The sequence below is a fragment of the Echinops telfairi genome, unplaced genomic scaffold (genome assembly GCF_000313985.2).
Source record: "Echinops telfairi isolate 266 unplaced genomic scaffold, ASM31398v2 ScPeMD7_60;HRSCAF=208, whole genome shotgun sequence".
NCBI lineage: Eukaryota > Metazoa > Chordata > Mammalia > Afrosoricida > Tenrecidae > Echinops > Echinops telfairi.
The window spans coordinates 17,436,522-17,452,090 of NW_022103958.1; the positions used below are offsets into that span (position 1 = coordinate 17,436,522).

The window sequence follows — 15,569 nt, forward strand, 5'->3', positions numbered from 1 at the left end:
ACGCTGTCCTGCCAGCACCCCGGCACCCAAGGGTGGCTAGAGAAAATACGAACCGCCCTCAGTGGCCCCAAGGACAGCATCACAGCAGTTCGTCACGGGGGAAGCCCCCGGCCCTCCCCTGCAGCCGATGGAAGCGGTCTTTGCTTTCCACAGTAGTACATTTTTAGCTACATTTTTAGTAGACCTCCATGCCTGGAAAGGAAGCTCCTGTAAACGACACTGATTTGTTTGTTCGTTTGAAATAGCTAAGTTGTGCTATCTCACACACACAGGACAGAGAGACACAGGACGTGAGCATATGCTATTGGGAAAACTGCTGCCAGCAGACCTGCACTGAAGCAGTGTTGCCCCTGGCCTTGAATGTGCTTAAAAGCAGTGTCTGCAATGAGGGGAAACGCAACGAGAGGAGGTGGCCTGGAACTTACTCCTTTTTCCCCAGCAGGGCACAGTTGCTATTTGCAGCATCGCTTCAATTTCTGGGGGCAAGGTAACGGCTTTTACTGGCACAAAGAATAGAGAGTTACTGGTACAATGGATTATAGTATTTTCTAAGATGTCAAACGTCTCTGAAATGGGATAGGTTATATCACTGCCATAAAGAACTATTTAATCCACCCAATTCTCTGATTTCAGTTACATCAGAAGCCTTTCCGCTTCCCCTCCTCTACAGGGTGGGAGCAGCAGCCTTTAAGCCCTGCATAATCCTAGGCCCTGTTGGTTCCACGGTCAAGCACTGCACTTCTGACAACAGGCAGCTGCCTCCCCTCTGGCAAGTTCTGAGGGCACTGGGAAATCGGGAGAGAGGCTGGCGGGGTCAAGCAACGATAAGCCACCTCTCCTCCTCCATCCAGAAAACAACTCAGTAAGGTCTGCTGGCGAAAGTCACTGTCACCAAGGTCACATTACCCTCAGCTTTCCCAGATCCCAGCCTCCCTGGACTAAGGCGGACAGCATCCACCTCTCTGGGCATTCACCTGGCTCTTTCCAACAAAGTCAATTATCTGCCTCTTCTGTAGAAGATGATGTGGAAGGGGTCGGCGGCACGTAACCTAGCATAGTAGGTTACACATTGGGCTGCTAACCCCAGGGTGAGCAGTTCAAAACCACCAGCCACTCTTGGAATGAAATACTCCTCTAAAGAGTTACGGTCACAGAAACCTTCAGGGCCAGGTCTACTGTGGCCAAGGAGGTCACTGTGATTTGGAATTGACTTGATGGCAGTGAGAACTTGCTTAGGAAAAGGCAGAGAATAAAAAGAGACCTTGGAATATGCCAGTTTCATGAACAAGGCTCTCACACCTGCCCTCCTCGCCCACTAGTTTCCCCTGCCCTCCAAACGTGAGGGGTGCGTGGTTCCAGAGAAACCAAGCATCCAGCACCAGAGAGCTTGGGTCCAGCATCCAGCCCTGCCAAGTGCAGCAGGGTAACTGCTGGCAGGTTACTGAGACCCAATTTTTTTTTCGCTTCAACGTGGACAGGGTGACAACTACCTCACAGAATGAGCTGTTGGTCTCAAAGAGCCAAGAACACACAAAGTGCAGGCTGCACACGAGCCATGTCTACGTTGAATCCCTCGATAGCCTGTGGGGGTGCCTGGGAGGGGCCGAGGAGTACAGTGCACCTGACCCAAGCCATGGTATTTTCAGTCCCTTCCTAGGCACGTGGACGTTGGGCACTGAATAAGGAAGTCCGAAGAGGGATTGATGCATGTGAATATGGTGCCGGGGGAAAAGACTGAAAGTACCGTGGACGGCCAGAACCGACAAAACGCGTCCTGGCCCACACGCAGCAGAACGGCTTGCCTCCTCAGAGGCAGGAACAGCGAGACCACTCAGGGCACGTGGTCGGGAGACCAGTCCTGGAGAAGGGGAGCATGCTTGGTCAGACAGAGGGTCAGCGAAAAAAAGGAAGGCTCTCGGCAAGATGGATGGGCACCGTTGCTGCCACAGGTGCCCGTGCACAGGAACGATGGAGGATGGCGTGGGACCGGGCAGGGTTTTATGGTTGACATCAACTCGACAGCACCCACCACCGCCAACCATTAGCCTCGAGGCTGCCAGTCCAAGCTTCTGCTTCGGTAAGGATGATCACCACGAAGCCCGTGGAGCAGGCCTGTCTGGGACACACAGAGGGCAGAAGTCAGAGTGGACTCAACCCCCTGGCCTACAAGTGGTGCTGGCGGCAGCTGCTTGGGTTTGGGCTTTCATGTCTATGCAGAGGAGGCAGAGCACGTAGGTTTTATTTCTCAAGTACTCCCAACAGTTAGATGCACGCTCACCCACCTACCCCTGACCCACCTGACGGCAAACTCCTCAGAACTGTGAGCTCAAAACCACACGGCCACACCACGTGCTTCTGCTGAGACGCGCTGCTGCCAATACCAGTGACGTGCATGCTTATCTTTTTTTTTTCCCCAGGTAAAAAAAAATGACCCAGAAAATAATTTCACCTTCAGTGTCAATGTAACAGCGTGGGTTTCAACCCAGAATGGACACTGGAATCGGTATTTCAAAAAGACACTGATGCCCGAGGTGTAGCCTTAGATACTTTTTATACAATCCATCAGGAGGATCTGGGCATCAGGACTTTTAGGTTCCCTGGATGATTCCAGAGTGATGTGCAGCTTTCGGATGTTTCAAAATGAAAACAATAAGGTAGTTTGAGCAAATTAAATCTGTCCTCTCCTTAAAGAGTTCTTTTTGATAGTATATAAACCTGGCACCGCCTACAAAGGAGAAGAGTACAAGAGAAGAAACCAAGAAGTTCAGTAAAAGAGAAAAGTTAAACCTGTCAGGTCTGCTTCCCTGTTGGCATTTCTAATGCAAGGAAGCAGCAGCTGTCACCAAGGAAAGGAACAGGGGCATTACAGGGCATAGGAAAATCGCATCTCCTGTGCCCTGCTGATTACCAGGTCAGGTCAACACAGTCAAGACTACAAACCAGCCCAACGGAGGCAGATGCAGAGTAAATGCCAATGAGTGTCAGTTGGCTAGATGGATGGGCAGACGGACAGATGGTCACTCAGAGGATGGCTGGCTGGGGCAATCATCTTCTGTGTAGGCTACACCCACAGCCAGCACACTTCAGGGAGGGCTCTGGCAGCAACCAGGCTTACCTCCCTGGAGGCCCGTTGGAAGTGAACAGCTCCCCCTCCACCTGGACACTGTTAGCTGCAAGCCCTCCAGGAATTGTTCACAGAAGGGCCCTGCAGTGGAGTCTGCTCCCATAGTCAGCACTCTACCAGCTCCCCCTATGCACCTGCTATCTTTGGCCTCTGAAATCCATGCGACAAACCTCCCTGGGATCAATCAGGGTTAGCCTGTCCCCCTTCTGGTTGGCACTAGGGACTGCGGAGACTGCTGTTATCGCCTACAGTGGTGGCTACCCCCACAGCCAACCTACTACAGGGTGGGCTCTGAAAGCACCAAGGCAGACCTCCTTGCCTGCTCAGAGTGTTACCCTAACTGGTAACAGCGACTGGATGGCTCTGAACTCTGACAGATGGTTCCCTACAGTGGAATCAGGAGGCGGGTCACCGCAGGGGAGACTGCTCCCCTAACCAACACCAGGCCACTGGGGCTCTGAAACCAACGAGGCACATGTCCCAAAGTTCCTTCTGAGGAGTGCAAGCCCCTCCGCTTCCTGGAACATAGGCAAGCTGGCCTGCCTTTCCCTTAGACGCCTGCTCAGAGATGAGCAACTCCCACAGAACACAGAAGGAAGCCCCAGGCAAAAGCAGAGGGGACGACTCACTGGGTGTGAGCTTTCCAACCCGGCAAGTCAGGGAGACTGGGTTGCAGACTGGCTAGGACGCAGGCTCTTGTTCTGCCAATGCCCGCTGGTTGCAGAATGCCCAGCAGCAGGGACTCCGGAGGGTTTGGGAGAAATTAAAAGTTGAACAATGAGATCTGGAGGCGTCACATCCCTATAAAACCAGGAAGGGAGAAGGACAAAAAGGGAGAGGAAATGGTAAACACAGGTTGAAGGTTCCGCCCACCTAAGATTTATTGCAGAAAGTAGTGCAGGCAAAAACGACGTACTAGAGAAAAGTGCGGAAGCTAAGGCCCTTTAAATACTCCACTGTCCCCCTAAAAACCTCACAAGATAAACGAACAACAGGAAAAGAATGGCTCATCCCAATGAACAGGGCCAAAGGAATAAGAATGAATCTAAAAACAAATACTCTTCTTTGGAGGAATAGTACGCAACCTTAAACATAAAGAGCTATGAGGAAACAGAGAACTCTAAAAGACGTGATGAAACCGTGCCCAAAAGGAATGAGGAGCTAAACCAACATGACTACTGAGGGAGGCAGGGTACACAACAGAAGGGCTGACCGACAGGTGTGATCAGGCAGAAGAAAGAATCGTTGAGTTGGAGGATTAGTTAAAATGAGAGATGCAGAAGACACAAGAACTGAGGCTCGAGAAGCCAAATCACAGGCTGATGGAATCATGGGGCAGCACCACGAGATCTGACCTCTGCAGCACGAGAAATCCAGAGGCTATGAGACAGAGAAAGACTATTTGAAGAAATAATGACAGGAACACCCCCACCCAACCACCCAACCTTACTAAGGACATGGAATCTACAAGTCTACGAAGCTCAAAGATAAACTCAAAGGTCTACATACACCAAGGCACCTGGCAGCCAGGCTCTCCGAACCTGAAGCTGAAGAGTGAAATCGGGAAGCAGTGAGGGAGGAAGCAAGGGACAAAAGCTCCCAGCAAAAGCAAATGTTGATTTGCCCTCAGAAACACAGGAGGCCGGAAGGCAAAGGGTGCTCTAAAGTGCTGCGAGAAAAGGAACAAACAAAAAAGCCTGCCAATCAACCCGCGGAAACCATCCTCCCAATGAGGCTGAAGGGAAAACAGCTCAGAGAAACGGTAGCTGAGAGTCCACACTCCCCGACAGGCCTGTGAGAAATGCCACAGGGAGTTCTGTAAGAGAGGGGGACACATCAGAAAGTGACCCAGGCTGTGAAGAAAAAGCAAGGCCCTAAAGAAGGGAAACGCGTACACAGGCAGAAGCGCCAGTCCTCAGACATTCATTCTGCTACGCCGCTCTAAAGGGTTTGCCCTTCGGAGTAAATGTGGTCCAACTACGGTCTGCTGGGGAGAGTCGGGGACTTTCTACTCCCGTAAAGAGTTGGACGCGGAAACCCGCGGGGAGAGTTCTACCCTGTTCTAAAGGGTCGCTGTGAGTTGGCATCAACTGGATGGCAGCGACTATAGGCTGTTTACAAAGGACAGACCTTAAACTCAAGGATACAAATAGGTTGAAAGCGAATGAAAGGGGGAATAAAATTCCATGCAAATAAAAACCCTAAGACAAAATATAGAAAAGATGTACCTTAACAAAAATTGCTTTGTTTAGGGTGGAAGCGGTCTCCTCCTTTCGGGGCTGATACAAAGAACCATGGCCAATCAACACTGACCGCAGTCAAGGAGGGGCTGGTGGAAGCACGGGTGTGGCTGTGGCCATGAAGGCAACTAGGCTGGAAGAGGTGGGAGTGAGACAGAAGAGATCCACGGACAGAGCGCGGAGGACAGTGGCGTCTCAGGGCACAGAAGAGACGACTCCCCAGGGAGAAAGTTCGGAGGAGAAAGAAGCCCTGGAGCCTGTCCCAGGCTCCGAGACGCAGAGCTTGACGGGGAGCGGTGCTGACACAAGCACCGGCTGCACGGCGCTCGGGTAGACTCAAGGGTGAACAGAGTTCCTTGGAAGCCCGGTCGTGGGGCCTGTGCTGTGAGACTGTGTGTGGCAGACAGCAATGGAGCAGAATTGTCAAGAAGACAGAGGGTGCAGGCCAGGGCTGTGAGCATCCTCTGCGGGACCGGAAAGAGCTGCTTCCGTGTTACTATTTTTATTACCTTAATTAAATCTGTGGCCCTAGAGGTGTGAGTTAATCAAGCAAGTGGAGGGAAAGGGACAGGTTATGATTAGTCTCTTCTAGAACGGGGTGGGGGGGCGCCCATCACCTTCCCACAGGAAGCACCGTGGTCAGAGTCCCAGGGACTACAAGCAGAGGAGTGTGAACCAGTGGGTGGAGAGCAGTGAGCTATGAAGGCACGAAGCGATGACCAACCTCTCCAGGAGAAGGGAGACATGGACAGCTACCCTGACTGGATGGACGAGAAATGTCAGACAAAGGCTCTCTCTGAGGGCAAACAGAGAAGGCAGGGGTGACAGGTAAACCAGAGGAAGAGGGGGCAGGAAATGCCCACAAAGCTGCAGCCACCTGCCAACTGTGAGGGTGGCCGCTGGGAGGGGGGAGAACTGGAGGGGAACCTAAAATTGGTCTGCAGGTCCAGAAGGTCGATGTGGCCCCAAGGGCACCCAGGTCACGTGGGAAGTCCAACATTCCCAAGAGGGACCCCTCTACAGGCCAGAGGGCTGTGCCCAGGGGCTGCAGCACTTGGAAGCGGGTCCTTCCGGCTAGCCCATTTCCACCCTGCAGCTAGCTGGTGACCCTGCCCGCCCCTCCCTGTCCTCCCACAAGTCCCTTGCACAGACCTCCCTCCAGTCCTGGCCACGGGCTGGGGAAGAAGGGGGCAGGAGCCCCCGTAGGGCAGGGAGCCAGGACAAAAGCCCCAACAAGGCCACATCTCCAGTGGTGGTCTGTGCCCTTGTTTGTCTGCGTTTGAGAGGAACAGGTTTTTGTTGTTTCGGTTTGTTTAATCTTACCGTGCAAACTCTGAGCTTCCTATACTGCTAAAGAGAGCGCCCTCCTCCTGGCCCAGAGGGAAGCACAAAGGACAGAGAGGGTATCTATGCGGCCCCCGTGTCCGTTCTCCTGTCCCCTTTTAATTCCATTTCGGGAGCACTGAGCTACCAAGAGATCACGGCATCAGGCTGGCTGTCTTCAAAGACGCTGTCTGCTTTAAGTCTCCGATCATCCAGTAGGACGATGCGACTTTTCCTCTCAGTGGGACGCTCACCACCCAGCTTTCCCTGCTGCACATAATACGTGAACCCAGGAGATGGCACTTCTTCCGACTTGCGTAAAGTGTTTGAACTCCCTGAAAGGTCACTTAAGGAAGTTTCTTTTTCTTAAAGATGAAGTTCTGCTGCTAGATGATTCTGAGTTTTCTCTGAGGAAGGAATTGTGCCTGTTATCATTTTTAGTTTCCCGGTGCATATGAAAGTTTTATTTACACTGTAGTCTATTAAAGGAGTGCTTCTGGCACTGCCCAGTATCAAGGTCAGCAGTTAAAACCCATCAGCCGAACCAGGATCTTGAAAACAAAATTCCATTTTGCTTTGCTGTTGGCACAGCTTTGGGCTGAAGCTGATTCCTGAATGAGGTGATTTTCCCAGAAAGATTAGGATTCGCTTTCTCTGGTAAAATATTTGTAAAATATCTGATTCAGAGTTTCCACATACTAGCTCCGAGCATGTAACAAACTGGCTCATGAATCCATGTTCTTAACCATGGCACTAAGCCTGAAACAACAGCTAACACATCCTGTGCACCGACTGTGTGCTGGGAGAGCAGCGTGTTAATTTACACAAGTGGAATCCCTATCACAACCCTGCAAGGCAGGCGGATTACAATCCTATTTTAAAGATGGAAAATGTACAAATGTGCTTGACCCAATGGATGGATGGATGGATGGATTGTGATAAGCGTTGTACGAGCCCCCAATAAAATGAATTAAAAAAGGCAAACCTAAGGGCAGGGCGGTGGTGTCAGCCTGCCCCAATGATCAAGCCAGGCTTTGAATCCTATCTAAGAAATCTGACTCCTCATCAATGTGCCGCCCGCAACCCTGGCAAACATCACTCGAAACCACGGTATGGAGACTTCAAAGACATGTAAAGCCAATTGAATGTGTGAACCTGATTTGGCTCAGGATACGAACACAGTGTTTTAAAAAGAGATGCAGTCAAGGAAACAGAATACCCTGATTAGACATTTCTGCGACTTCATTTTTCAGGTTATCACGATAAGGACATGGGGTTATTTGTATTTACTTCCGTCCTTCTGGAAATAATGAAATATTCACAATAAGACATTATGATGACCACGATTTATTCATAACAACAGAAGAGGGTACGGGGGTGGATGATATACATGAGACAAAATATATATACAAAAAGGTCCATTACACTACCCCTCTGCTTCGAGGCAGGTTTGAATTTCTCCAGCATAAAAAGATTTCTGAATGCGAACCCAAGATTCTGTTATCTTGTCATTCCATTTCTCCGCTAACTTCTGAAGTCCCCTCAACATCCCTCAGGTGAGGCCATTGTGGTTCAACCCCGGGCTGCTTCCTTCATGACAAGTCCATTGTCCGGACGTTCGAGGGGCAAGAATGAGTCTGTTCCATGGTATTCACCACTCAGTAACCTGCCCACCTAGTACACTGCCACCCACGCGAACACCTAAGACAGCAACTGGGCTCCTCACGCCTGCACCAGAGGCCATGAAGAAAGCTGGAGACGCACGAAAGCAATGAGCCCCAGGTTCACGGCCCACAGGAACAGCGGCCGCCTCTACTCTGCGACCAGATGGGGCCCTGCTAGTACAACCAACCACTTGGAACAGGGGCACAATAGAAGGTTCCCATTAGAATAGGTAAAAAGATACCTTTTTTTTTTAAGGCCAGATTTACTGGTTTGAAAGAGGCTGGAGGAACATCTCAAGACTGCTACCCTCAAACAACCCTCTAACCTGAAACCAAAAACACTCCCAAAGCCCACCTCCCGGAGCCAAGATATCAACAATAACACCTGGGAGAAGATGCTGCTTATTAACAATCAGATCAAAACAAATGGGGGAAGAGGATAGGAGAGAATATTGACACAGAGATGCCCATTTATATAAAAGCATTTGCCAACCAACAGAAATATGAAAGGGAAGAAAAAAGCCCATTATTGTCATAATTTTCTACTAGAAAGACTATCTAATGTCAGTAAAAAAGGGCACACTCTTTAAGAAGGGATTTCATCTCTTTGCTCATCACATAAGAAAATAACTGAAAAGGTTTTCACCAAATACGGGCAGTTTTGACCGCGTGGCAGAGTTGGTAGACTGTCTGGATATAGAAGATGGCTACATTTCCCAGGGTCCCCAGCAGTCCCCTGTGGCCAGGGGACAGAGTTCTAGCCAATGGAATCTGAGTAGACGTGACCAGCACGGACTCTCGCTGGACTCCTAAAGCTTCAGACAGGTTAGACCAGCAGTTCTCAACCTGTGGGTTGTGACCCCTTTGGGGGGGGGGTGTCAAATGACCCTTTCACAGGGATCGCCTGATTCATAACAGTAGCAAAGTGACAGTTATGAAGTAGCAACGAAAATAATGCTATGGTTGGGGTCACCACCACATGAGAAACTGTATTAAGGGGCCGTGAGAACGGTGGAGAAGCACAGGTGAGACGGTGGTTAGATGGTGGGTGACGAGCAAGGCTTAAAAGCCTCACGTTGACCATGGAGGGTTTCGGAATAGCTGTAGGGAACAAAGAGCTTTTCCCTCCTCTTCTACAATGTCACTGAACTTGGGCCCAGCGTGTAAGGAAACCAGATTCCTAATGTGTTAGCCCATGGTACCTTTGGGGATCTATTATTATAGCAATCAGCTCACACACGGTTTAATGTCATACATGGACTACAAATCAACCATAAAAGATTTGAACAGATACGTTTTTTATAAAAGGTATCAACAGATATGACAAGGAAACATGTATGAATATGGCCAACGGGCCCGTGAAAAGATGCTCGGCGTCTTTGGACACCAGAGCAACAATAGGACGCCACTGCATACCCACCAGAAGGGCTGAAGGGAGAGCCTGGCCAGCCCAGAGCTGGCAGTGTGTGGAGAGCGAGCGCCACGCACAGCTGATGGATGGGTGGAGCAGCACGTTCACTTTAGAAAAACGGCTTGGCGGTTCTCAAACATTCCTACACCGTGAAAGCTAGCGATTCCACTCCTAGGTGCTTCCTAAGAGAAACAAAGCCTAGGTGCACAGAAAGGCATGGATAGGAATTTTCATAATCCAAAACTGGATCTAGCTCAGGTGTCTGGTCACAGGATAAACAAACGGTGATAAGAGTCACACTACTGAATCTAACTCTTCACTAAAACAGAGCAAACTGTTGCCAGCAAGCAACAGCATGACTGCTGTTTTGGTTTGTTCGGGTTTTTTCTTGGTCTACTGAAAGAAGTCTTTCACAAGAAGTACATCCATCAATAGGGGTGGAGTCCTAGCAATGGTTTCCTGAGGGGAAGTGACACCGGCTGCAGGGAAACCTCACAGGAGGACTTCCCGGAGAGCTGTCAACGTTCCACTTCCAGACAGAGGGCTGGGAGTCACAGGTGCATGTATTTGTCAAGCCTCACAGAACGGCCAGACCCACCAAAATGCATTTACTAAGAATGCTGACCCAGGGTGGAAAATGTAACTTCCTCTCACTGAACAACTCGCCCAGCAGTTGTCAAATGGACACTTTTCAGGACAAACACAGTATTTTTTTAAGGGGGCGTCATAGCTCTAAAGTTCACTGCAGGGATCCTTCTGTAACTGGCCTGTGGTGGCCGTTGATGGCAGGAAGGGAGGCCTCATGTGACAGGCTCACGAGGTTGAACTTTACTTAGTAGATAAAAGGCTGGCACAGAATGAGTTTGAACAACAGCCAAGGGACAAGATGGTTGAGTCTCCATCCAACCCCTCCAGCTCCTGCAGAAGAGGCCTCGAGGGAGGTGCAGAACAGGAGGAAGAACGCCGGTGGGCTCCGCGTGGCAGTGGTGCCAGAGATGACCCCAAAACACCAACCACCTCTACCTGTTTGGCAGGTGGCAGGTGCTGAGAGAGGTGTGTGGAAAAGGAGTGACTGAGGCATTGTGGCCATGGGAGACTTCTGGAGAAGAGCCCCCCAGCCTGTGGTCGCTGGGAATGTAGTTCCCACTCTCACACCTGTGGCTAGAGGAGGTGCCCTTAATCTGGGCTACCAGCTCTGAATGGCTGGGCATTAGTGATCACATGCTGCTTTGTTACCCTCCAACGTCTGTCTGGGCACAGAATCCAGGCAATAATCGAAGAGAACAACAACAATCGTTAATGATTCACCCAAGCAATGAGAAGGCAAGCTAGTCCAAGAATGAAATAGAGTCCTACTTAAAAAGGAATACATTTTGTTTTAGGAAAACCTCAGTATATTGTCGTGTTTCTCAATTCATGAAGGATTCATGAAAACATCCGTGTGAGCCAGGACCTAACAACGACTGAGTATGGAAAGACTCGGGCTCCAGGACACTGAGTTCTAATCCTCACTCTGCCTTAACTAGCTACGGGTCCCCAACGCTGCCATTTCTCCGATTTACTTTAAGAACTGCGTGATACAATCCAGTTGTCCTAGGGCATATAGTCAGAGACAAGCAAAGTGAGGAGAGATGGCAGTCTTCTGGGAAACTAACTCCACTAGCTCAAGCCATGGAGTCCATTTTAACACATAGCGACCCACTAAGGTAGTACACAGCACTGTAGCATTGTACCCCAGTAAAGAAGCAGTGGAGACACTGGGAGGAGCCCCCGTGATGCTGTGGTAACCACTCAGCCAAAAGTTCTACTCTGTCTATACAAGAGTCAGAATCTACCCCACAGCAATTGGAGCGGTTAAGCACTGGACTTCGAGCTGGAAGGTTGGTTGTTTGAAACCACTCGGGGGCACCTAGGACGACCCCATGAGTCAGAATTGACTGGATTGGAACAACAAACATGAACAGGACTGAAAGAGCACTCAACAAGATAAATACCATTCTAGTCCTCTCTCTGCCGTGAACAAGTGGCCCTGTGGGTTGGGAACGGCCCTTACTCTCTGTGCCAAGTCTCCAAATGAGGACTCAAGCCAGATGGGCGCTTATCTAATGTAACGACCTCAGGAGTGAGTGTCTTTTTAGACACCACGACCCCTACCTCCACCACTGGGCTGAAATCCCTCACCTTTATCTCATGTTCACAGATGTCACCTCCTTTGGGAAGCCTTCCAACCAGGTCTGTCCCTCCCTTCACACTCTCCACACAACCTACATTAGAGTCCTCCTGCATGATAATCATCTGTTTACCAGTCGGCTTTGAGCTCCTCCAGAACGTTGTTCTTGCTTCATCCGACTTTGTACAACTTGCCCTAACTCAGTACCTGGCACATGCTGGTTCTCAGAGAAACCCGTGGAATAAATGCAGCGCTGAATCCCTAGCTGGAAAATGGTAGGTCTGAGTGATCGTTTGGGAAAAGCAAATGAAATAATGAACGTGAACGGCGTCCTCATCCTTCGCTGGGCTCGGTGATGAGAAAATAAAGTCGTGGCCTTCGGCACCCCACAAAATAGGAAAGCTTTAGCAACGGTCTGGGCTGGAGCTCCCCACTTCCCCCATCCCCCCTCTCCTTCCTTCCTTGCAGCTGGAGCTCTGCCCGCCTCTTTCGCGGGCGCCTCCAGTCCGCCCTCAAACGGTGACCTCTGTCCCAGTTGGCAACCGTGCCACCTGCGAGCCCAGCGAGCGACGACATTCCCGGGAGCCCTCTCCCCGTCTCCCGGCCGATGTCACAGGCCTTCCCAATCGAAAGTCGCCCCCCTGCGCCCCGCGAGCCACCGCACGGCCCTGCGGACGCCTCCGGGCGGGGCCAGCCGGGCCGTTATTCGCAGCCCCGCGAGCCGCGGGGAGGTCCGGGCTTACCTGCGCGGACCGCTGCTCCTTCCACAGCTTCATCTGGTCGCTGGCTGGGTCCCGGCCGTCCGCCATGGTGTCCGAACGCAGCCGCCCAAAGCGCAGTCCGCGGACCCGACCACAGCCCCGCGGCTAAAGTACCCGAGCTCCGCGGCTCCGCCAATCAGCACCGCCTCTCGCCCGCCCCTCGGGAAAGCCCCCTCCTGATTGGACGCCTGAGAGCGAGGCAGCATGGGATTGGCTGTCCACCAGGAGAGCGGGTGGTGGACGGGAGAGGGAAGGTGGCGCGTCCGTCAGGGCGGGAGGACTGGCGAAGTATGGGGAAGGGGGTGAAGCAAAAAAAGGAAGAGTGGAAGAGTCCCGCCACTCCCGAGCCTGGCACCGACCGCGGGGCCCCAGAACTCCAGGATTATGGAACCAGGGCGGGGCGCCCCGTCCGGGGACTCGACGCTCTCGCCCCGCCCCACCCTACCCTTCCCCGGATTGTCAGCCTTCCCCAGAGCGCTGGGACTCTACAGCTGGTGGCCTGCCAGTTTTCCTTAGACCACGCAAGGTGAGGCTTTGGACTTGGGCATTATGCCTTCCGTTTTTAAAAGCCAGAAATCCTGGCCTGGATTCCGTCGTGCAATGTTAAATTGGTCAAAGTCTCATAGAAGGATGTTTGCCACTGAAAGAGTGATGGAATTTGGAATAAATGCAAAGACTGATTCTGCAATTAAATATAAACAGATTATTGCCAGTTGCCATTAAGCTGAGACCCCAGGCTCTTAAACTGTCACGTTCAAATAGAAGCCCAGACCTGTCCTCCCAGGTGCCTTGGAGGAGTTAAAACAGCCTGTGTTTCGGCTGGTGGTCAAGCTTCATCCTTCGTGCTACTCAAAGACTCCCTGTGGTTTTTTTGGTTTTGTTTTGTTTTGTTTTAAATCATTTTATTAGGGGCTCATACAACTCTTTTCACAATCCATACACACATCAATTGTGCAAAGCGCATTTGTACATCCATTGCCCTCATCATTCTCAAAACATTCTCTCTCCACTTAAATCCCCTGCATTAGGTCCTCATTTTTCCCCTCCCTCCCCGCTCCCCCATCCCTCATAAGCCCTTGATAGTTCATAAATTGTTATTTTGTCATATCTTGCCCTGTCCGACATCTCCCTTCACCCACTTTTCTGTTGTCCGTCCCCCAGGGAGGAGGTCCCTGTGGTTGTTTTTTTTTTAAAAACAGAAAAATGGAAATGGGGAACTGATATTGGGCTCAAGTGGGAAGGGAATGCTTTGAAAATGATGATGGCGGCATATGTGCAAAAGTGCTTGACACGTTGGAGGAATGTATGGATTGTGTTAAGAGATGTAAGATCCCCCAGTAAAAAGTATTTATTTTTTTTAAAAATAACAGAAAAATGGAATATAGCACATTCTTAATAACCTAGATATCTATAGTAAGTAAGTTGAGCCTTTGTAAGGTCCGATTTTGGTTTAGCAGTTGCCCTTTAGTGAGCGTGTTATGTGTAGACAGATGATTGCTGGGCTATGTAATCCACCACCCCATGAAGAAAGTTCTATGATTCCTTAGTTGAAAGGTGAAGAGTCTAAAGTTTACGAGAGGTGGCAGGACTGGGCCACCTCATTTAGGGACCAGATCCTTGGTCTTCTGTTTTCAAAGCCTGAGCCCTAAATCACTATGTTCTCTGGCCTTTCTAAAAGAGAGCCTATCAGAAGCCCAAGAGGATGCTTCGCCAGTCAACACATTGTATGCTTCTTCATACATGATGGGTTGATGCTGCCACGGACCCATTTTATTAAGGAGATAACACAGACATCCTTACCACTGCCATTGACCTTCACCTATCCCTGAGAAGCTGAGTGTTTTGGAGATGGAGTGAGAGAGGCTCAAGAAGGGTTTGGGGTTCCTTTGTGTAGTGTCCAGTCACTTAAGAGTTTAATCTGTACACATCAATAGTTCATGTATTTTGGCCCTATACTTGTATAATTTCCTTTTCTCGGCAGTGTTGTAATTTCTGTATTATTGGCTAGACTAATGCCACTATCAATGTGTATTGTCTTCAGCGATAGTGTCAGGAAGGTGAGCATCACGGAATGCCAGGTTATTAGAACAAAATGTTCTTGCACCAAGGGAATACTTGAGTAGAGGCCCAATGTCCGTCTACTACCTTAATACTTAACATATAAATATATGTACATAGATCTATTTCCCTATCATTGTATATAAATATATTTACATATTGTACAACTCTTCTAGATGTGATTGATTTTATGGTATGTGAATGATATGCCAATAAAACTATTTTTAAAAAGGTAAGTGCCCAGACATCCCCCTGCGGCTAGAGGCCTCAGGGGTGGTGGTCTGGTAAAGCCAGATAAAGAAGCATCACCCTAATTTAGATAAATAAGGGCACATGATAATAAACCTGTTAATCTCTTCCTGTAATCATTGTTTTTTTTAAAAAAACAGCAACATCCCTGTTTCTTGTCACAGAGTTTAGTGGTTTTGAACTGCCAACCTTGAGGATCGCAGCCCAACTCGTAACCACTATGTCATCAGGGTTCCTCAACCAAGGCACAGAAAGATTAAATATATTTGCCCATAAAAGCCATTGAGTCAGTTCTGACTCATCCCTATAAGATAGAGTAGAACATCCCCTTTGGATTTCTGAGACTACAAATCTTTATGAGAGCAGAAAGCCTCATCTTCCTCCCAAGGAGCAGCTGTTAGGTTTGAACTGCTGACTTTGTGGTTAGCAACCCAACATGTAACCCTCTATACCACCAGGGCTCTTTATTAAGAGAGAGTGCCAGGATCCTAGCTCTGTCTGTTCATTTTCCCTTGCTGTTCATCTCCGGAGCCTGTGATTTGTTGAACATTGAAAGGATGAGACAAATC

The 15,569-nt window shown here is 49.9% G+C and overlaps 1 protein-coding gene across 1 annotated transcript in view; it reads right to left on the reverse strand.

Moving 5' to 3' along the window:
• Nucleotides 1-12,779, reverse strand: part of CAT (catalase) — a 42,058-nt gene extending 29,279 nt beyond the window's left edge. Inside the window, exon 1 of the mRNA XM_004708283.2 lies at nt 12,676-12,779. Coding sequence (XP_004708340.1) covers nt 12,676-12,741 — 66 coding nt within the window. The 5' untranslated portion in view covers nt 12,742-12,779. The remainder of the gene's footprint in view (nt 1-12,675) is intronic.
• Between the last annotated feature and the right edge of the window lie 2,790 nt (nt 12,780-15,569).